The sequence below is a fragment of the Chiloscyllium plagiosum genome, unplaced genomic scaffold (genome assembly GCF_037043375.1).
Source record: "Chiloscyllium plagiosum isolate Xiang-an unplaced genomic scaffold, Cpla_swu_hap1 HiC_scaffold_42, whole genome shotgun sequence".
NCBI classification, from domain to species: Eukaryota; Metazoa; Chordata; class Chondrichthyes; order Orectolobiformes; family Hemiscylliidae; genus Chiloscyllium; species Chiloscyllium plagiosum.
This window is the reverse complement of record NW_028270180.1, coordinates 5,140,926-5,165,328: the sequence shown is the minus strand read 5'-3', so window position 1 is coordinate 5,165,328 and position 24,403 is coordinate 5,140,926. Positions and strand designations below refer to the sequence as shown.

The following is a 24,403-nucleotide window of genomic DNA, read 5'->3' as shown; positions in this document are numbered from 1 at the left end:
AAGGAAAGGCGTGTTGTCAATTTTTCTGGCTGGTATGGCCTTTTGTTTTGCCTCGATGAAAGTTAACCTGAAATGTTAACTCGATTTCTCTACCCACAGTTTCTGTCTGACAAAGTGGGGGGAATAGAGGGCATTCAGCCCAGAGTCTGCCCTGTTTTTCAATGAGGTAATGGCTGATCCATACCTTAATTCCAACCTCATCTAGATTCCAAAACATTGGAATCCTCAACTAATCAAACCATCAATCTCAGTTATGAAATGTTAATTAAATTGCCCAGCCTGTACAGGTTTACATGGGGACAGAGTCCCAGACTACTATTTCTGGACTAGCCCTAATTCTAGTTATTAGTCTTTGTTCTGGCTTTGCAGCCAGAAGAAATAGTTTCTCTCTTATCTACCTTAGAAAATCCTTTAATCATTTTAAGTGCCTCAATTAACTCACCCTTGATCTCCTGTTCTGACCTGGAGCGTTTTTTGCTGCTTTTTATTCAGCATTTGATTCATTGGCCTCAGGACAATACTTCACAATATCAAAAAACATTCAGAGGTCAAACAATTCAGATCATGATGACAAATTTTAAAAGGAATACCCCAAGTGTTAGCCTCCTGTCCCACCTAGCAACAAGGAGCCTTCGCACTTTGCAGGATTCAGTGACTCGACAGTAGAATTAGCAAGATGAGGAAACGGAGTTATTCTTTGGCATTATTTACAGGAGCTGAACTAAACTGATGAAAAACACAAATCCTTTCTTGCCGAAGACTGTGCAACATAAAAATAGATTCACAATCTTAATGGATGTGTTTGCGTAGGTAACAATTTATGAGATTGCACCTAACTCACTTAACAGCAAGGAAGTAGCATTTTTAAAGAATGAACACAGCTAATTATATATCTCTACTACCATATTATATCTGACGATCTTTGACATTATAAATTGGCAAAGCTATTCTGATTACTTAGAATATTAAGCATAATCTGTCTGAGCAAAGGGTTCAGAATGAGTTAATGATGCAAGCTTCCTGGCAGAAAGAAGTTTCCATTTAGCATTCATTGGTTAAATATTTCTCACAGTTTTAATGCATTTGATCCTTGGATCTTGCTAATGATGCACAAAAAGTATTTGTATAAATGACAAAAGAGATAAAGAGGGAGACAGCAGAAACAAGGAAAGGGAAGGAGACAGACACACATTCATACTGTAGACAAACACATGCCACAGAAATTGAATCAAGGACAACGGGTTTACAGGGAAAGCTATTTGCAACACCTAACTTGACCTTGAATTAAATCTCATATATTCTCAGTGTGACTGTTAGGATTCAGACACTCGTGTTTCTCTAAGGCACCAAGATGATGAGTGCACATCAGCTTCAGCTGGTTCAATTGCTGCCTGATTTGTTTGCATCTGGAAGGAAAACGAAAACACTTGGCTCAGGAGAGCAAGTGTCAGGAGGAGAGTGGCAGCTTATTTACCTGATGTAGAGACAGACAGCAGGGAGGGTACTGTTCAGTCTGAGCTGTCTCACACTGTGACTCTGCATTTCTATTTCTGGTGATCTTCTGCCACTTTAACTGAACCTGGCAATTTTTCTGCTTAGAAGTTGCCCCAGTCATGGGCTGCTTTGACAAAAGCAATTCTGCATGAACAGCAGAGGCAGTTTTTAAACCATTAATAAAATTACTAAATTATTTGAAAAGTCAAGAATCCTCTAAGCTGTATATAGCCATACAACCACAGAAGCTGTGATCAGTTAAATGAAGAATCTTATAGCCACACAGTATTTGGGGATCCCAGGTATTTAAATCAATAACATATAATGAATAGGCAGATAAAGTAATGAAAATGGTTAGTTCTAGAATACAAGGGGATAGAGAAGCCATGCTTCAACGAAATAAAGCCTTGTCTAGACTACTCCTGGAATACCACCAGCAATTCTGGGTACTGCAATTTATAAACAATACATGAGCCTTGAAGGAAAGAATAAATTCCTTAAATGTAGCACAGATTTATCAGAATGATCCCAAGAATTAAATTACAAGGAGAAGATGCACACAAAAGGATTGTGTTCCCTGTGATTTAGAAGGTTAAGATCTCATTTGATCAAATTTTAAGATTGCAAGGAGAATAAATAGAGTGAGAGACAGAGGGAGAAATCATTTCTGCTGTTTGGAGAATCGTAGCTCAAAACAAAAATCCTTCAGGAGGGAAATCGGGAAAATCTTCTGTATCCAAAAGCTGACAGCAGTGGAACGTTCTTCCACATAAGGCAACTGATGCCAGATTAATTGCAACTTTCAAATCTGAGATTGATATAGCTTTGTTATCCGAAGGTGCTTAAGGACATGGGGCATAGATGGGTATATGGAGGTAGATTGTAGATTACTGGGTGGCACAGTGGTTAGCACTGCTGCCTCACAGTGCCAGGGACCTGGGTTCAATTCCCGCCTCGGGCGACTGCCTGTGTGGAGTTTGCACATTCTCCCTGTGTCTGCGTGGGTTTCCTCTGGGTGCTCCGGTTTCCTCCCACAGTCCAAAGATGTGCAGGTCAGGTGAATTGGCTATGCTAAATTGCTCATAGTGATAGGTGCATTAGTAGGGAGTAGGAGAATCGGTCTGGGTGGGTCACCCTTTGGAGGATCGGTGTGAACTTAATGGGCTGAATGGCGTGTTTCCGCAGTTAACCATGATCTCATTGACTGGTAAAACAGGTTAGAGGGAGTAAGGGGTGTATACTTGCTCCAGTTTGTAACTATCATTTAACTTTCTAAATTATGTCTAAACTTTTCCTATTATAAATCTCCATAATTTATGAGAAGTTTTGCCTGTGTAAACTTTTAGCCTAACAAGTGAACCTTGTGTCTGCTGCACTTTCTGATTACACAGAAATGTCTAATGGAGTTCTCATTTATAACAGGGACAGTCTATAACTACTTGTTATGATTGTCAGTTCTATTGAGGATATGCTGTAGTGTCTTTAGTGATGAGAGGGAGAAATTTGAAGGGCTTCGGGGGGAAAATACAGGAGAATGGGATCGATTGGATGAAAGAGTTTGCAGAGTTATGGTGACTCAGACTCTGTACTGCAAAATTCTCAATTTTATTTATTTTAAATGCTGATATCTTTCTCGCTACAAAAACATTAATTCCCAAATTGTATTTTTACATTAATTTGAGTGATGTAAATAACAGAGGCAGGAATTTGGTCCAAAAAAGTTAAATCAGATTGTTTGAATTACAGAATTGATAATAATTAACTGAATTGTTTTAGCACTATAATTATTTAAACAATAATGGATTTAGAAATTTATTTTGTATAAACATTTGAGATAGATTTGAAACATTGACTTCAGAAACTAGCCATTGGCTGCAACTGGTGTGACAGATTTAAAGCAGAAAATGTTGACGTAGCATTTTACAATGAAATCATCGACAGAAAACTATGTCCAACAAATTGTGACAACAGGAAGTAACGATTGTAGGACAAATGGACAGGGCGGCAGTGGTTAGCTCTGCTGCCTCACAGCACCAGGGGCCTGGATTTGATTTCAGCCTCAGGTGATTATCTGTGTGGAGTTTGCACATTCGCCCCACGTCTGCGTGGGTCTCCTCTGGGTAATTCGATTTCTTCTCACAATCTATAGATGTGCAAATTAGGTGGATTAGCCATGGGAGATTGCTCATAGTCTTCAGGGATGTGCAGGCTAGGTGGGTTAGCCATGGGAAATGTGGGAGTTAGGGTGACAGGGTCAGGGTTGGGGCTGGGTGGGATGCTCTTTGGAGGGTCGATGTGGACTCGGTGGGCTGAATGGCCTGCTTCCACACTCTAGGGATTCTACGATCTATGAAGTAATGCATGCTTAACCTCCCGTGGGAGGTAAAATGATTGACAGATTGAAGTTTTGACAGGAAGGGTCATAGTACTTGCTGCTGTTAGATTGGTTCTGGAAGCTATAGATCTTGCATTCATTAACTCGCAGCATTCCTCAGACTGTAACAGGGAGGCTCTTATACATGTACCACACACCAAGTACTTGGTTGCATTTGTAAGCTTTATTAATGAAATAATTTAAAAACCACATGATGGGAACTACTTCACTAAGTTAATACATCATGATTCCACGAACATTACACATCCTTCCCCCCGCAGCTCAAATCATAGATAAGATAGAAAGCCTTTTATGGTCTTTTTCTCAGAAGAAACTAACTGCATTCACCAGTGTAAGCTGAAAAGGATTGCAACAATTTCTCCTGTAGAAAATAAATTACAAGCATGAGACTAAGACAGATTATTGAGGTGGTGATTTCCCAGCAACAAGCCCACAGTTGAGAATGTCGGTAGGATGACAAAAGAAACGGAATGGTTCATCATACCCTCTACCCTCTCCAAAGCTGCAGACAGAAGCTCAAGTTCAGACGTCTATTGTGCTGTCCATAAAATCAGTTTGATAATAGTAGCAAACCCCTATAGCTCACTGCAGTCACATGCAAAGTTTTTTTGGAAAAAAAAGATTTTGGAAATTTGTTTCAGATGAAAACAAGTTCCAAATAACTCACTTTGGAACATATCAGATTGCTTGTGTGTAGTATCAACAAGGGGAGGCGAGGTTGTGGGGGGGGGGGGGGGGGGGGGTTCCAGAGCTGAATGCAGAAGTTTGCTTAACCTTCTGTAGGGCTGTTGCTGTGATATGCTTTGTTCGCATTCAGCTGCCAACTGCAATTATTCACAAGCTCCCAACAATACATCGAGATATCATTCAAGCAACACGAGCAGGCTCACTTCAAATAACAGTTAATCAAAAACAGATGAGACAGTCACTGAATATACATCTCAATGGCTGCCATCACTTGACTTGCTTCATTGTTCATCATTTTATGAGACATTCCCTTGCTTTATCATTTGCTTTCAACAATGAACTTAAAATTGATAAATGTACGTAATTGAATCAAAGTAAAATATATTGTTCTGGAATTTTCCTTAAGAAATTGTACAGAAAGTGCAAATAAATTTCCGCTCAGTATCAGTAAAAAGTGCAACTTCTGCACAAATGATAAATGGAACTCACTGGCAGTATGTGGTCAAACTGGTTTCAGGAAAGGAATTTCACATTTTCTTACTTGATTTGCAGCAGGTCGAACTGTGAGGATAAGGATTGTAAAAAGGCCATGCTATTGCAGAGGATTAAATACCACAGCAAACAGAAACTGGAGGAAGGAATGAGAATGTGTGGTGTGGAGGTGCTAGGCTAGGATTGAGATTGGCCAAAACAGATGGGCTGCAGGGACTAATAGATGGCTCGTTCTTTTTTTTAAAATCATACAGATGCCCCCTGTCACTCCCCTCTCCTCATGCATGCCCCGGTGATTGCCCAACTCCAAAAACACCCATGCACTCCTGGTCACCTTTCTGTGCTCTACCCAACAGAATCCTAAGATCATCCAAGATTCTGGTACCCATATCCCAACTTACATCATCTCATTCATTTTGATACTCCACATTTGACAGTATACCTTGGCTCTCAGTTGAACTACACCTTGATTCTGAATCCTCTTTGTTTTCTTACTTCTCCATGACCTTGCCCAATCTTTATCTTCATAACTCCATCCAGCCCTGAAACTTTGTAAAGTATCTACCCTCATCCAATTCTACCCTCTGGAGCATCCCAGATTTGAATCACTCCACCATTGAGAACCATACCTTCAGTTGCCTGGGCCTAAAGCTCTGGGATACTCTCTCTAATCCTTTGGGCACCAATTCACCCTTTAAGATACTCTTTAAAACCAAAGTCATTTGAATAATCTGCCCTAAATTCCTCTTATGTGGGTCAGTGACAAATGTTGCCTGATAACTATACTGTGAAGAATTTGGAGTGTTTTACTACATTATATAAATGCAGGTTCTGGAATGAGTGGATAATTAATCTTTCTACATTTGGATTTTCTTTAAACAGAATTAAAATCAAGAAGCGAGTCTTCACACATACAGCAGTGAAACCTGTACAGGTAGTTCTTCTATAACATGATAGTTGCATTCTTGTGTGACCCTGCATTATATTAAAAAACAATCGCACTTTAGAAACAGCACTTAAAGTGTTGGCGATGTCATTGCGTTACAGCCAACACACGTTTTAAAAGTTTGCACTTTAAAAAGTGTCCCTAATTCAACAACTGCACTACAGCAAACTTGCATTAACAAAATGCACGTTATAGTAGAACGACCTGTATCTCACCTCATAGAAGTGTTGTATCTAGAGGACAGGTTGACACTTCAAAGCGAAGATGGATAGATTTTGGCAGACAAAAGTTGTAAAGGTCCACATAATAAGCCCTGCTGTGGTAATGCTGGATCAATTGTACATACTGGAAGCATGCCAGTCCATCGTCCACAAGGTACAAATTGGGAAACCTCCATTCATGTCTGGATGAGCGCAGCTGCAACAGTATTCAAGGAGCTCAACAACATCAGCATCCCATTCACCACCTTAAACATTCCCACTCTGCATCACCCTGGCTTCAGGGATCATCATCTGGATGATGTATTGTCACCACTCACAAAGGTTGTTTTGACAACACCTTTCAAATCCACTGCCTCTACAACCAAGATTACAGGCAGGTGTACAGTAACATCATTGCCTGCAAGTTACCCTCCAAGACACAAACTATCCTGACTTGGAGCTATCTCACCACTGGTCTACTGTCATTAAGTCAAAAATCTGGACACTGTCCCTGACAGTACTGTGGGTGTCCCTTCACCACAAGGACTGCAGCAGCTTAAGAAGGCAGCTCGCCACCAACAGCTTTTTCAAAGCAATTAGGGACAGGCAAAAATTAGCCAGCTACTGTCACAACCCAAGAACAAAGGAACAAAGGGTGGCACGGTGGCACAGTGGTTAGCACTGCTGCCTCACAGCACCAGAGACCTGGGTTCAATTCCCGCCTCAGGCGACTGACTGTGTGGAGTTTGCACATTCTCCCAGTGTCTGCTTGGGTTTCCTCCGGGTGCTCTGGTTTCCTCCCACAGTCCAAAGATGTGCAGGTTAGGTGAATTGGCCATGCTAAATTGCCCGTAGTGTTAGTTGCAGGGGTATATGTAGGGGAATGGGTCTGGGTGGGTAAGCTTCGGCGGGTCGGTGCGGACTTGTTGGGCCGGAGGGCCTGTTTCCACACTGTAAGTAATCTAATCTAATCTAATCTAAAAGATCTGAGAAAGAAAGTCATAGCAATTCAGGAGTGACTTTCACTAAACATACTGACACAAGGTCACCATTTGAAATGCTAACCTGCTTTTCTCTCCCTGATGAATGGCTGCGTATTTTGGCACTTTCTGCAAGCCAACTGCAAATGTTTTGTGACCAGGCAATCGTCACTGTGTTGCCCAGACTCCCAAGCTACAGACTCCAGGAACTACATCCACTCAAGACGGCTTGCTCACCCTTCCTTTAGCATTATGCGTGTGTAACAGTCAGTCAGACTCTTCCAAAATACAAATTGAAAATGCTGAAAAACATTCAACAGGTCAGGCAGAATCTGTGGAGACTGAAACAGAGGCCAGTGACCTTTCACCAGAGCCAAATTGTTAACTCGGGTGTTGCTGACTTACTAAACATTTTTTTGTTCTCATTTCAGATTTCCAGAATTCGCAGTATTTTGCTTTTAACAGAACTTTCCCTTTGGTTTCTTCAATAGATCTGTAATTAAAACCACAATAAAATCCAGTGGATTCTGTACGAAATGTAAAGACTCCTTGCCCCATGGCCCCAAGCCTTTATTCGAGAAAGCCTCTTTTGGAAATTATCCCATTAATAAATAATTTTAAGATATGGAGTACATCCAGTCAAAGAATAATCTAATTTACAACAAATCTCTCCACACCCTCAGGCTAAAAGGGTTGGAGATGAAATGAGTATGCATATTTCATTGCAATCTTTCCTCAACTGCTTCCAAAAATACATAATGAACACATTCGAAGCCTTCACCAATCACCATACACACCAGTTTTATGTTAAATTTTGTATCAAGTGAGTAAAAAGTGAAAGCAGCCCCAACCAAATCAAGAAAGAGAGTGTAATGCAATAACTTAATAAACAAGAGAAAGTCTGTCCTTATATCAGTCTTTCATCAGTTTATGACTTTTCATTATAATGTTGATGTCTGCTTTATTGGACTTCTTTAATGACACCCTCATCAGCTCTGTTAATATGAGTTCTTTCAAATGACAAAACTAAAAGGCATAGGTTTAAGATGAGAGGGGAAAGATTTAAACGGACCTAAGAGGCAACTTTGTCACACACAGGGAGGGTTTGTGTATGGAATGAGCTGCCAGAGGAAGTGATGGAGGCTGGTACAATTACAACTTTTAAAAGACATCTGGATGGGTATATGAAGAGGAAGGGTTTAGAGGGATATGGGCCAAATGCTTACAAATGGGACTAGATTAATTTAGGATATCGGGGCAGCATGGATGAGTCGGACCAAAGGGTCTATTTCCATGCTGTACATTTCTATGACAAGCTTCCTATGAAATCTTTTGTTTAAATTGAAAGAAAGTGATGAAAAGGTAGAAGAAATATAAGGTTTTTGGGCTTTGGTACATCTTGTCACAGGGAATGGCTGAGACAGAGGACATTACATCTTTGAGGGAAAGATGGGTAAGTATAGGAACCAATGACAACCTGTATTTATCTAGCTTCTTTAATGTAGTCAAATATTCCAACACACTTCATAGCATCAGCAAGTAAAACCTAACATATCAGGAGACATTATGACAAGTGATCAAAAGCTTCAGAGAATTATAGAATTCCTACAGTGCAGAAGGAGGCCATCAAGTCCACAATGACCCTCCAAAAAGCACTCCACCTAGACCCATTCCCCCCTACCTTATCCCTGTAACCCAGGACTTCCCATAGCTAACCCACGTGGCCTGCATATCCCTGGACACTATGGGCAATTAAGCATGACTAATCCACCTAATCTGCACATTTCTGGACTGATCAAATAGGTAGGTTAAAAGGAGAGGGTAGATGATTATGTAGGATTACTTCAGCTGATGGTTCAGACAGACAAAGCAGAGGAAGATGAGGGGTATGAGAGAATAGGTGAGTGAAATTCATTCCAGATTGCTCTAGAATACAGCAAGAATGGGTTGAATTGGCCAATTGGTTTCCTTCTGTATGGTCTATTGCTACTGTTTCCAAAAGAAAAATGCCATGTTGAGTTCTCTCAAGGGTTGAATACTGCAACTTTTCATTTGTAAAATGCTTTATTTCTACATGGGTTTTATTTTGCTGGAACAACAAAATTGCACAACAGCCACAAATACAAAAACAGTTTTTAACCTCGCAAAAGTGAAATTATAGCCAGTGTTACAACTCTACTTTACAGTGCAAAGTTCTTTGATTTATGGTTAAAATCAATTAATAGTGCCAACATGTATTGATCTCCGTAACAGTGATAAAACTTTTGAAAATGAAGATGTGGGGAGAAACAAAACAATAGACAGATTAGGACTCAGATTAAGAAATTTTGCACTAGTTACATAGAACTTTACTGTACAGAAACAAGCCATCTGGCAAAGCTGGTCTATGCCAGCAGTTATGTTTCACACACGTCTCCTCCCACTATACTGACCTAACTTTGATCCAGAGCCTATTTTGAAAAAGAATATGTGAATTACAATTACAGCTGTGACACTGTAGCTTCAACTCTGTTCAGTCCCTGTATGTTGATGGATTTTCCAGCAGCAGAACATTATATTGTCACTCCCTAGTCCCTCTCTCCGACTGTATTGCCATGCTGTGTTGGCCCTATCCTGGCTCAAGTCAGGTATCAAATTTTAACTAATGCTTCCTGATTTGCTCACTGCAACAGAACCAGAGAAGAAGGGTTTTAACTTTCACCGTCTTCTCTGGTCTTCCTGTTGTTACTTGAATGTTAAAATGTTTAATAAATTAAAAATGAAAGACAAACAGAAGTATTGGCAAAATTCCAGATTTAATAAAAGCAGAAGGTGCAGGAAGCCTGTGTCTTTGTTCTATGCACCTTGGAACCATTTGTTTTTATCCCAAAATCTGGAGCTCCCTTCTTAACCACACCACTGGTGTATCTGCGCCCCAAGGGCTGCAGTGTTCAAGATGGCAGCTTATCACCCTCTTTCCCAGGGTAATTAAAGGGGTGGCCTAGTCAATGACGCCCACATCATGAACAAATAAAATAAAAGTATCATTGCATGTACTTTTTAACTTTAGCTTCCTTTTTCTATCACGTCCACCTGTTCAATTATTTAGCAAACTTATCTAGGGTCTACATTAACTCAGTACACTATTTGAAAACTGCAAAATGTGTTGGTGAAAGAACAAAAGTAGTTTTAACTCGAGACCAAAACATTATGATTATATATTTACACACTCAATTTCAGAGTACAACAGAATAGCCTGAGCACAGTACAATCTTTGACCAAATTTTGTCCAGCCTCAAAAACTACAATTCAGTCTTTAATTGGCGTAAGACTAAAAATAAATCCCAAATCTGTTTTGGCTAAAGTACAGATTCATCTTTAGAGATACCTCCTGCACACTCTCAGGCAGTGTGTATCAGAGAGCTTTATCATCAGGGGAGGGCCAGCATCACAAGCTTCTTTCCTTGCAATGTGTTTTCATGATCAAGGATCACTGCAACAATAATAAGGAATAGGAATTTTCCTTTGGCCAGGAACTTGTTATTTCCCAAAATTCCACTCTGGCTGAGATCAAATAGCTCATCACAAACTAATCCCAATCCATAATAAAAATTCAAAGTGATAAGACATCGAGATTTCTTTTAAAAACACACATAAACATCAGGCATTTAATCAATCAGCAGTTTGAGATGAGTGCTATGGTACCAACTCAGACTCTATACCATCCACCCTTCCTTTAGTGAAGGGCTGATACAGGGTTATTCGCGGCCTGGATTGAAAATCGCGAGCGTGAATAGTTGTTTTAAAAAATTCCCAATGAACTGATCTGTGGTAATACATGAGAAACAGGGCTTCGATGATATGTAATGTTTGGTGTTAGAAGATTTTATGCCCTGTCCACTTGTACTGCTGGGTTCATAGTTCAACTCCACAAGCTGCCCTTTCAGATTGTGGCTAGATCTGGAAATGGTACCTTAAGACTCATACATTGGTTCATTGGTTTAGCACTAGAAAACAGCAATAAGAATGGTCAACAAGAGTTACGCCACACAACATTAAACCTTGTATGTGAAGTTAGTCTCAGGACATGGAAGGCATTTATTGCCCATTTCTAGCTAACCCCAGCTTTGTAACAATTGAAATGTCAATCCACTTCATGGAATCTTATGGGCAGGAGGCCATTTGGTCCATCATGCCTATGCAGGCTGTTTGAAAGAGATTACAATTTACTTAGAAACATATTGGAGGTGATGGCCTAGTGGTATTGTCACTGGACTCGTACGTCAGAGACCCAGGTAATGCTTTGAGGACCCAGATTTGAATCCTGCCATGGGAGATATCGGAATTTCAACTCAATTACATAATCTGGCATTTTAAGTCTAATGATGATTGTTGGAAAAAACCTCTGGTTCACTAATATCCTTTAGGACAGATAACTGCCATTCTCACCTGATCTGGCCTACATATGATTCCAGACTCACAGCACTGTGGGGCTCTTAACACAATGAGGGATGAGCAATAAATGCTGGCTGCAGTCTACTCATCTTGGCTAGCCATGAAAAAAAAAGCACGAATAAGCCATTTGGCCCAATGAACCTGTTCTGCCTTTCAACTAGAACATGGCTGATCATCTAATAATTAGGATGGCATCACCTCAATGCACTCTTTCCATTTCTGTTGATATCCTTAAAATCTAGAAATCAACCAATCTCTATCTTGGATATCCTCATTGGTGGATCCTCCACAGTACTCCTGGGTAGAGAATTCCAAAGAGTCACAACCCTCAGAGTGAAAAGATTCCTCGTCTCAGTCCTAAATTACCTGCCTCTTATTCTGAGACTGTGTCCACTGCTTCTCAACACCCCTCCAGCTGGGGAAAACATCATTCCTGCATCTATTCTCTTGAGACTTCCCACTCCCCTTGCTTTGACCTAAAGCCCTGCAAATATTTTTTCAACTATTTAACTTTTGAAAGTTATTGAATCTGCTTCCAAAATCCTTGCAGGCAGTACATTTCAGATTATATAAATTTGCTGCATAAATAATATCTAATCTCTTTGCTTCTTTTGCTAATTATTTTAAATTCTCTGATATCAGACCCATCTTATCCATGGAAATGATTTTTTCTTACTCAATCTATAAAATCCGTAATAACTCTGAGCAGCTCTAAATCTACACATAGCCTTAAATCACACACACTTCTCCATAGAACTGAAATCCCTCAAGCCCAATACCATTCTTGTCAATTTCATTTGTATCTTTCCTAAAGTGTGGTGTCCAGAATTGTCCCCAGTTATCTAAGCGAGGACGAGTCAGCATTTTATAAAAGTTGAACATCACGTCCTTGCTTTTGTACACCACTAACAAAGGCTGGAATCCTGAATGTTGTATGGGCAGGTACTGGCCAGCCCATAAGCTTCAAACACTTACTCCAACACCACACACAATGCACTGTCACAATCGTTATAGAATGAACCCAATGGGGTTGACAACTGGAGAAAACTAAAACCAGCCTTAAAATTTTCTCAAGAGTGTTAACTTTCTTGTCTCATTTTGAGATGTATGGGTTGATTCCACACTCTCAGCTGACCTGCAATAGCCCAAGATCTTGTGGAAGCATCTCATCTTGACTAATGTTATGAAGACATGGGTGTACTATACCTTTAAGAGAGTAAAAGCTAGCAGTGACAGCACCAAATGTTCTCAATAAGATACAATGCAACATGTACTCCAGCTACTGGGGTAGCTAGTTGCCTGGAAACAACAAATCAGATTTGAATTAGGCCAGTTTAAATTATACCTCGAAAAATTCCAATCAAGTTTGAATTCAGTATATTAACAATCTTAAAAGCCAGTGACGCAATCCGATGGTTTGGGGTATAGGATTGGGGAAAATTGAACAGTTGGGAGGGGAACTGCCACAAGACCAACAGCTATAGACTGCTAGTCAGAACTCCCTGAAAGATACAAGGACAAGGAGTTTGCACAGAGAAAAACCTCAACACTGACCTGGACAGCCAATCTACCGACGAAGACAGATAGAAGATTTAAAGTTTGGAATTTTCTGTAAATCTTAATTGGGAGTTTTATCTGGCTAGTATTATAGAAGGGGAGGTAAAAAATAGGTTAGAGGAACAAACTGTAAATAGTTGCTAGTTAATTATTCTCTGTTATACTTTAAGAAATAAAGTTGTTAATTTTTACTTTAAATAGTTCTTGGCCTCTAATTCTTAGATTACTGCACTGGATAAATCTTTTCTGTGTTGCTGGTTTTAAATTAAGCAGGAGCGTTTACCATGTGTCGTAACACTAACACCAGTTTTTTAAAATTTCCTATCACAACAACCTCAAACAGATGTCCAGACTAGCCTACTGATAGAACACAGAAATAAAAAATTTTCAACTGATGGTTTTTTTAAGAAAAAACTACTGTAGTCATTACGCTGTCATCCATATCATGAGGTGATTGCTTTCCATATGCTGCTGACTGAACTCTAAGCACACTGTTCATACAGCCCTGTCAAGGTTATAACTATAGCACAGGACAATTCACGCACAAATTATCAGGTTCTTCTCCTCCAGAAGGTATTGACTCATGCTGAGGGTCATGGTCTGTGGGAACCAGCTGTCGGTTACTGTCTCATTGTCAACAATCTTCATGCACAAGTCTAGGTAGCTGTGACAGGCTGTTTAACTGTGGTAAATGTTCCAGCCATACACAATCCTGTACGTGTTGAAGATGCATACACAGAAACGCACATACACATGCACACAAACACACACACACAAGTTGTTTGGCTATAATCAAGTGTTGCAATCCTGGTTGCTTTTTCTCTCCCTGAGCTCAGGACACTGAGACAAACTATCAGATGAGACTAATATAGAGGTGGATATCTCCCATAAAGATCACATGTAGCACATTCAAGACACCGATGGATAAATCTGACAAACTTGGATGTATTAAATAAGAAAATTCATTAATCCTACATGCTTCATAGCTGCAGCCCCCTTTGAACAGTTAAATCATAGCATTTACTTACAACGACAAACTATTCAAAACATTTTTTGTAAGATCTTGTTTCACTGGCAAGACTAGCACTTCTGTTCACTCCTAATTACGTCAGAGGTGATGGCTGGCAGAGATAAGTAAATTGCATGATGCCATTGCTTAACTGTTCAAACTTACTGATCGATTCTTGACTGTTTCAACTTTGAATTTTCTGAAGCTTTGTTATTTAGCACACAGTGGGCTTTGCATGTTCCTCAACTGCATTTCTCTCCTCTTCTTCCAAGTGTATTGACTCATGCTGAGGTTCCATATGCACCAACAGCCAACAGGATCACACCCAAGTGGTCATTCTGTCTAATGAGCCCTGGCAGTGTTTCAACTCATTATTCAATTTCTAGGGTAATGACCCAACAACTGCAAAAAACTACAAGTGAAACTTTATGCCTTGAATTAAACAGCCAAGCAGAACAAAATAAAACCGAGGTGGTTTATTGGCCACAGGTGTCCATTGAACCTTTTAACGAATTTTCCTCATCACCAAAGAGGGACGTCAAGATCAATTAGTGATACCCAACTGCTGTCTGAGATTGGCTAACTTGGCAGAAATATCTCTCTGGTTCATAACTCACAGGACATCCCAGCTGCCCTGTAAGCAAGGCTCGATCTTTGTGTTGTTATCAAAGTAGTAACTGGGCTAAGGACTTAAGATTTACATGTCATGTCTGTCTTGCTTCACTAAGCTCCACAACACACAGTTATGCTAATGGAAAGAATCTTGGTGGAAGGAAAACTGATTGGAGACTGAAGTCCTATCAGTCCTATGAGGATTAACTTGTTCCTTATTTACAAAATACCATCATTAAATAATCTTTTACAATTTACAAACTACATGGATGAAGAAATGGCTCGCTTTCTGTACATGGTTATAGGAAGAAGATTGACATACCATACAAATACATCACCCACCACAAGGGATAGAAAGACACCTCACCTACACCAACACTACGTGGGGGACCAGAGGCACAAGGTGATAACAACCACCAAAGCCCAAACCTGGAACATCCAACCTCTCTGTATTACAGTGCAGCATTAATTCATTGTACTGACCCCAGAGTCAGCAAGTGACATTTATAAAATATGCAGAATCAATCCCTGTTTAACAGAAGCAGATTAGCAGTTATCATGTCTGGTGGCACAATGCTGCAGAACAATCCGCTGCCTTCACTGCTAGGTTTCCACCAGACTTTGCACTGTCTGCTGTCCCTGCCCAGTCACACTCCCCATTAGCTGTGGGTCACTATGATTCTGGTGCAGCTGTTGACCTTGAATGACTTGCTGCCCCTGACTGGTTTGAAGAGCTGGTGTCAGTTGTAGGTCCTTGTGATTGCAGCCAAGATGTTGGTTTGGAGTTGCTGGATGGACAGATTGCTGCTGCTCTTCACTGCTCTGAGGTGTGAGTGATGATTTATCGCTGAAACTAAACCGGGGGGAGTTGTCAGAAGTGTTGGGAGATGACGGACCAGCACTCGATACAGTGCTTGATGGACCACTGCTATCTGTATTTAAAAATGCAGAGAAATCAAAGAAATCATTAAACAATGGAAACTCTCAAGTATGCATCACTGACAATCTAAAGAAAAGTCACTTCGGACTCAAAACATCAATTGTCTTTCTCTGTCCACAGATGCTGCCAGACCTGCTGAGTTTTTACAGCATTTTCTGTCTTTGTTTCAGATGTCCAACATCTGCAGTACTTTGCTTTTATATGCAGCAGTGCAACCTGCTCCACAATTCCCATTGATTTAGCTGTGAATTACTGCTACATTTCATGATAAACATGGCACCATTAGTGTCAGCCTGAACTGTGAGACATATCCAGGCATACAACCATGGATCTCATCCATCTGCACTGGATATGCATCTGCAAAGAGCACTTTTAGCTGTATAACATTTTGGTGAAACACTGTTGGCTATAGGTCTGTCATCAGTTGTCAGATCAGTGTGAGGTGAAGGATTCTGTTTTCAGTATTTCACAGGATATGGGTGCCATTGACTAGTCCAATATTAACGGCACTTCTCTAACTGTCTTGGAAAAGGTGGTGAGCTGCCTTCTTGAACCACTGCAGTCTATTTGATGTAGGCACACCCAATTGCTAACACACAAAGAGTTCTGGTGACAGTGAAGGAACAGTGAAATAATTCCAAGTCAGGACGATGGTGGCTTGCAGGAGATCTTGCAGATAGTGGTGTGCCCATGCATCTGCTGCTTTTGTCCTTTTAGGTGGTTGATATATTAGCTTAAGTGTGTTACTTTCTTGTAACAAGCCGAGAACCATCATCAGTCTGGGTATTTCATTTTCTCCAATTCAAAGTCACTAATTCCTCAGTTTTAGTTTGATCATTACACTGTACTTTTCCAGATTGCAAATTGCAGATATGAAATTAAACTGAAGCACCTAGCTTTCAATTGCAAGTGGTCCTCATCGACACTGTTGTTACATATCCCATGGAACTATCTGCAAGGCAAAAGGGTCATTCCCCATTGTGCCGTTGCCAATGTGAATGTCTCCAACAGCACTATGGAGGAGAGATTAAGTGAACATTCAACTCATTTATGTGTGGACTTGCTGTGTGTAAACCACAAGATGGGAACATGCTTCATAAATAATTCATCTGCAGCTAAGCACATTGAGACACAAATTAATTTCTGTACGCAAATTTTGGAGTTAAAAGCAGGAATTATGAAGTAATTTTGCAATTAAAAGGTTAAGGAAAATAGTCTGCCTCAAAAGTTGCAGTGTTCCATCACTGATCTGTATCTCTGGCCTGGAACTGAATAGATGTATCTTAAATCACACACAGACATGGTATAAACTGACTGGACACATTCAGACACAGAATTATCTCTGCTTCTGTTTATTTAATTAAATGTAGCAGTTAAATGTAGCAATTTGGATAAAGCACATATGGAAAATACACAAACTTTGATTGCCAATTTGGTAAATATTTATTTTAAACTCAATTTTTATTAACAAGAAATGCTTTAATATTGGAAAACATACATTTTAAACAAAAGCTTACAAGAGGCTAACTGAAGATGACAAAGAAAAACAAGAAGCAGCAATATCCAAACTAAAGGATTTTGTTAATATACCCATTCTTATAAAAACCAAAATAGTGGATGCTGTAAATAACCCATGCTTATTTAATGTATCGATGATGAAATATATTAAAATATATTAAAATATATCATGTGATTCCATCTTGTCCTCATCGAGTTTTGGCTACGATGTTGCATCTGTTTCAAGAAATTTTTTAAAATGACAACAATATTTGTGGTCATAGTTCAAAATGTTTCTTTAACAGAATTGGTGTTCACATTACTTCTGTCTGGCACAGTGTCCGTGTCAGTCTATATTCAGTTCCAGGCCTGCCTCAAATGCTGGACCAGACAAGTAAGTATCAAGAATCACAAGATTATTGTGAAAAGAACCAAATCTCTTTATTCCCTCTCTGGGTTCAATACTGCACACAGGTACAGCAATGTAAAACAGCACCTTCAGAGTCAGTCTTCCATAACCTTTTAATTACCAACTACTAGCAGTAACCAGGTCAAAGAAAATCCAAAGCAAAAGTAATTCATTATCAGCTTAGTCACAGGGAATTAAGCCTTGGCAGATTTGCAAATGTACAATAACACAGCTGTCTGATGGCACAGATAACCACCCTCAACCACTCTATAATTTTTCTCTTCAGACTGAAGAATTTGAGAGGTGTAAAATGCTTGATTGTGTGTGTCCCTTACAACCAATGTGCGCATGGCTATTTAAACAAAGGGAGGGTAGTGCAAACATTTGATGACAACTTGCATTTATATATCACCTTTAACAATAAAATAGCACAATGTGCTTCAAGAATGTTATCTGACACCAGTCACATAAGGTGACTCTATGACAGTTGATTAAAAAGTATGGTCAAACAAGATTTTAAGGAACATCTTCAGGAGCAGAGAGAGTTAGAGAGACAGTGAAGTTAGAAAGAGAATTCTAGAAGTTTCAGCCTAGGAAGCTGAAGGCACAGCTGACAATGGTACTAAGAGAAAATCAAGGTTGCACAAGAGGTGAGGATTTGCGAAGCACAGAAATCTGGCTGAGATGTGGGGCTGGAGGAGTTTATAAAAATAGAGATGGGCGATGGTAAATGAAAATAATGATAAGAATTTTAAAATGGATGCATTGTCAAACCAGGAAAAATGCAAATCTGGACTGATATAGTGAAATCCTTTTCCATCATTTAGTTGATAGCCCACAGATTAGGTTTGGGCAGATTTGTCTTTATCCAGTATTGAATTCATAATCACAGTTAGATAGGTGACAGAATGGCTGGTTTGAGTAAGAGAAACAATATTACACTGCTGTAGAAGAAAGACACTCTTCCGAGATTGAGCAGATGCATCTGATAAGAGGGTTTTGAATTTTTTGAGTTTGTAAAAATATGAACAGATAAAGAGAAGTCTGAGGAATGACTTGATAGAGGTCTTTTATTTGATAGGATAGACGTGATTTGATAAGACGTTCATTTTTGAGTATCCACACATACTTTCTATCACAATGTCTAGTGGAGATGAGACTCAACATAAGATCTCATACCAATGCACAGTTTGTCATTTCAGCACTAACTCACACTTGCAAAGGGGAATGTTCGGCTGGCATTCACATGGAATTAAGCCAATGCATTGTACACCATTTGCAGTCAGTTATTAACTCATTTATTTCATTTAAATGGTCTAACACCTGTGTAATCAAGCACATATCATCATGAAGTGTTTTGTATATGGACTGTGCCAAGATAATCTTTATTGTCTTTAACTCCTGAGTGAACGTGACAATCCCCCAGTGCTTGCTCACAGTGAGAAAAAGGACAATGCTACAACAGAATCGGCCATGATCTTGTTTAATGGTGGTACAGACTTGATGGGCCAAATGGTCTGCTTCTGCTTAAGTTTCCTGTTTCTCAACAATCCTCAGCCTTTTCAAACTGCAAACTCAAACCAACCTTTACTTTCACCAATTTTCAATGACCAGTTCTAGTATATTTTTATGTGGCTCAGTTTCTGATTACATTTCTGTGAATCTCCTCAGATTGTTCACTGCATTAAAGGTGGTATACAATTGTAAGCTTCTGTTAATTCACTTCATCTCTATACTTTCCAATTTTATGGGTCTTGATTCTTTATGTTTCTTACCTAAATACCAATATTCTGTAGATGTGGTTGATGTGAGAAGTATACAGTAATGCTTTTATATATATTTACATATATATTCTAGAACAAAGGTTACTTACACCATGGAGGGTTTTCTGAGCGAGGACGGGATGAAAGGGAAGCAACTGTGGAGGGCAAGATTTGTTGAGGAATATACTCATCTACTGTGGGCTGGCTATTCCCCATGGTCTCAAACATTGCTGAAAGTTCTGCAATATAACAATGAATATTATACACATTACAAATGAATTCAAAACAGAGGCCATTGCAAGCCATACAATATTAACTATACTTCAAAGATACTTTTAACTAGCTCTGTAAAATGCGAAAGGAGGCCCTGATGCAGTGAACAGCATTATACAGATGTAAGTTCATTCTTTCTTAAAATGGCCCAGCAATCACATGGGTCTCAATTGCCAGGTAAGTGTGGCTTGTAATAGGTCTGCTGTTCAGTGCATCTCTGGGTCTCTGGCTTTGCTATTGTGGGCATGCTGGATTCAGTGCTGACCTGTCTCTTTCACTTGTCATTCAATGCAGCAAGCAAAGCAATATTCATGGGAGGCAGAGGTATTCCAGCATCTATTAAACCAGTGAAACTGGCTTTCTGTAGTGTGATCACCAGAAATGTACCAGCCAAATTGGGGCAGCAGGCTGGCACAGTGGTTAGCACTGCTGCTTCACAGCACAAGGAACTGGGTTTGATTCCAGCTTAGGTGACTGTCCATGAAGCTTGCACATTCTCCCCGTGTCTGAGAGTCTCCGCCAGTTACTCTGGTTTTCTGCCACAAAGATGTGCAGGTTAGGTGGGGGATTGGCCACGGTAAATGATGGGTTATGGGAAAAGGTGGGATGTTTTTGGAAGGTCAGTGCAGACTCAATGGGCCAAATGGTCTTTTTCTGCACCATCGGGATTCTATCTTGTTCTACAATTCAATTTATGCACAGCAAGCTCCAAAATTGCTTATCCGCTTTAGTGATATTGACGAAGGCAAAAAAAAACACTCAGGCACTTTTACCTGAGGGAAACCACACTTGTCCTTTTAAATAGTACCAAGGCACTTTTTATATCCAAATGAAGGGGTGGATGGGGCCTTGTTTAACATTTCATCTGACATACAGCATACTCAACAGTGTATTACTGACAGTATTGCACTGAAGTGTCGAGTTGGCTGGATGGTTGGTTTGCGAAGCAGTGTGATGTCAACAGCGTGAGTTCAATTCCCATCACTGGCAGAGGTTAGCATGAAGGACTCTCCTTCTCAACTTTTCCCCTCGCCTGAGGTAGAGTGGCCCTCAGGTTAAATCTCTACCAGTTGTCTCTCTCTAATGAGAGAAAAGCCCTATGGTCTGGTAAGACCATGGCGACACAATGTACTCAAATCTCTGCAGTAGGTTTGGATCCCATAACTCTTTGCCTGAGGTATATGCATACTATCAGACATGCCTTAGGCCACCTTCAGAATCATTATGATATTTTTCCTTTCCCATTCACCAGCCAATCTGTAAGATATCTCAGAAACTGGATTTCTTTTCTTTGTTAAAACGTTAGGGTTGAGTCGTGTAATGTGATATATTGAGTTGTGAAACAGTGCTGAGATTTCATAATTTCAGTTCATGCTGAGATACATGACAGATAACACAGCCAAAGGTTCTCATTGTATCAGTCTTGGCTACAAGTGCACCTTTTACCTTTCGATGTTCCATCTTGAGATTTCCCACAAATTTCAGAGATGGATGTAAGGAATTCATTGACTTGTTTCAGGGAGAGAGAATTATGGAGTGTTTCCAAAGGGTAGATTGAAGGAACCATTGAACATCCTTCAAAACCTAAGCAAAAATGAGAACAGAATACAAGGTATCTGCAATTAATTACATTCCGCAGGATCTTAATATATGCTGAAGGCAATGAAAATGGCTCACATCAAAACCACTATTTCCCCAGGGAAAACTAGTCGTATTGTGGAAAGCAGTCATTGAGCCAAACCAAAATATGACAGGCAAATGCAACAACACTGGACACTTAAAGCAAGATCTGAATGCAAATTGCAAGTATCAGAATGCTGCTGGGCTAAGAACACTTCTGGTATGTAGTTACACATCAATACCTGGGAAGCAGCAAAGCTTTTAAACTGGATACTTTGATGGGAAAAAAGGGCCATTAGCCCAAATCTCCACTGTTCTCTATCAATTAAAACCATAACTTAGACACAACAGAGTGGGACTTTGTGGTCTACAAACACTAACATATTGAATTGGACTTCCCTTCTGCATCTCAGATGCAAAGTAGGTTAATACACTCAATAAAATGGTGATTGGGGCAGCCATCAGGCTCAAGCAGTGTGTGCAGAGTCCTTATTTGTACTTTTTCAACACAGACAATCTCTGTGCACGTGGTAACATGGGTAAGAGATCAAATGTTTGAGTAATTGAGAAGAACAAGGTTAGACTTTGCTGTAATAAATAAAACGTGCTACCATCACTCTGCAGCTCAGTCAGGTTTTGAAAAAGGGGAATACAGACAATGGTAGGACCCTATAAAGAAAGAGGCTCCACTCACAAATGTTAACTTATTTTGTTTCTTCGATTAGCTAATGCCTTCTTCAGAGTTCACATCGCCGGTATTCACTCTCATACTCCAAAAGTGCAACTTTCCCCTCTCCACAGGTGGCAGGAAGAATGAATAATTAGACAGTTTGGTTCAAAGAGATACTCATTCTCTACCTGCTACCCCTGTAAATGGAGATCTGGGTGAGAAAATCCATAGGCAACCTTCCCAACCTAATACCAATTAAGGCCTAAATGGTCAATTTTGACCAGCCCAATTACCTACCTTCTTGGCAGGTGAGAAAAATGGTTGCCTTTCCAAGATACAACTAAGGGTATCCCTGCCTGCCAAATGGGTGGGGGGCTCAGTTTGCCCCTATCTGAGGGCATTAGGACAGGGATGAGGGTAGGATTGACCACTGAAAGCTGCCTCTGACCTTGCTGTTGAAACCCCTCTCCCTTTGACATCCTCCCTAAGAATGAAAGTTAATTGCTCCCGAAGCCCCTGCCTCAACACTTAGTGCACAGACCACTAAAGCCTGGCCTCGTTCTCGAGTCACAGTGATCTCAATTCAGACCAACACAAGAGGATTTCAAAACATAGGTTGAAATGAGAGTTTATTTACAATTAGAAGTGATGGAATTCATTACACTACATGTGAGGTTTGCTGCCAATAGAGAAGTAATGCAAGGCATTCAATGAATGAAAAGTCATCCCTTCATTAGATTTTAATCTACTAATTTGTATTGCTGAAAGGAAGAGATATTCTGTTGCGGTACTTAATTTTACACTCAGCATCATGGACACAAGAATATCACATTTCAAAGAAAACAATAATTTATACTGCATGATAAAGGGTACTGATTGGTTGGCATGTGGACTCTGGTCAAGATGTTGCTATAGAAAATACACAAGGGAACACTTGTCCTTTTTTCAGTAATACTCAAGTTTTGCACTACCAAACAACTATTAAATAGTCGAGGATATAAACAACTTGGGGAAGGGTTTAACAGTTGGAAATTACACACCTGCCAAGGGACACTAACTATAATTTGCATTGACTGCGCACTATTAACACTTAAGCTATCAATACACTGAGTTCACTTAAGTTTAAAAACTTACGACTGTTACAGGAAACTAAATCACTAAGCCATCATACCTGTTAAAAGGCACCGATAATTTTGAAATCCATTACTATACTCATGACATCTGTTACCTGAAAGCAGGCAGCACACATTAAGTGCTGTTTTCATTCTATCCCTGACTCTCTGTAATTTAACATTAAATGGTGGGCACAAAGACAGATTCCTCAGCATTTCTGAAGGGTTTTGATGCTGTGAGAATGTCACCAACAGGAACAAGAGGTGGAAAATATTAAAAATATAACAGCCCCTGCACAACAGCAATGACTTCTTTTAAAAAGTGCTTTGTGTTAATAGAACAAACAATTGTACTGTTTGTGGTCCACGAGTCAACAAACATTAATCTGACAAAGCACTGAACACAATGCCAGAAGTTTACTTATATATGTTTACTGAAAACATAACACAGTTTTGTGCTGCTAATCTCTTAACTCCTATTTCTCTCTGTTTATCCTTAAAGCACTCATGTATGAAGAACTCTGAACACAACCACATGCAAGAGACCATTCTTCACACAAGTATCAATATGAAATATTGGCATGATATTCAACTATGCTGTGCATCAGCGTCCAGCTTGATTTTGCCCTCATCCAACAATCATGTGCATTTTCCAGCAGGGTTTAATGATTAGGCACCAAGACCACATACCCAGGACTTGATTTTTCTCCTCCCTCATTCACTTGGGTTGTGCTGTGGACAGATGGAGAGCCCTACTGCTGATCTCTCTCTGAACCTGCTAACCACATTTACTAACCTGGAACTTCATAGCTCACTTCCACGTGGGCATTAAATCAATTAAACCATCAGGGAACACCATAACATGTTTTAAAAATTAAAAATAACATTTCTTTGTTAAATTACAAAGAGTCAGAGATAGAATGAAAACAGCACTAACAGAGATCATGAGTGCAGTGATATATTTCAAAATGGCCAGTGCTTTTTAACAGAAATGATAGCCTAGTGATTTAGTTACTGGACTAACAAACTAGAGGCATAGAACACTGATCTGGACATTGGTTTAAATCCCACAGTAGGGGGATTTAAGTATATATAATTAAATAAATCTGGAGTAAAAAGCTCCTATCACTATTGGTGACCACAATGCAGAGAAGAGTAGCAAGCTGTCCGCAGTGCTGTAGCCAATATTTATTCCCTCAAATTTATTTACTATAGACAATAGACAATAGGTGCAGGAGTAGGCCATTCAGCCCTTCGAGCCTGCACCACCATTCAATATGATCATGGCTGATCATTCCTAATCAGTATCCTCT

At 39.8% G+C, this 24,403-nt stretch overlaps 1 protein-coding gene across 10 annotated transcripts in view; it reads right to left on the bottom strand.

Moving 5' to 3' along the window:
- Positions 1 to 4,037: 4,037 nt before the first annotated feature.
- ppip5k1a (diphosphoinositol pentakisphosphate kinase 1a) overlaps positions 4,038 to 24,403 on the bottom strand; it is a 171,298-nt gene continuing 150,932 nt past the window's right edge. For all 10 annotated transcript variants that reach the window (XM_043680429.2, XM_043680433.2, XM_043680435.2 and 7 more), the window contains 3 exons: positions 21,135 to 21,272; positions 19,526 to 19,654; positions 4,038 to 15,738 (listed from right to left, as the gene is read on the bottom strand). In XM_043680429.2, the coding sequence (XP_043536364.2) occupies positions 15,410 to 15,738; positions 19,526 to 19,654; positions 21,135 to 21,272 (596 nt within the window). In that variant the 3' untranslated portion in view covers positions 4,038 to 15,409. The remainder of the gene's footprint in view (positions 15,739 to 19,525; positions 19,655 to 21,134; positions 21,273 to 24,403) is intronic.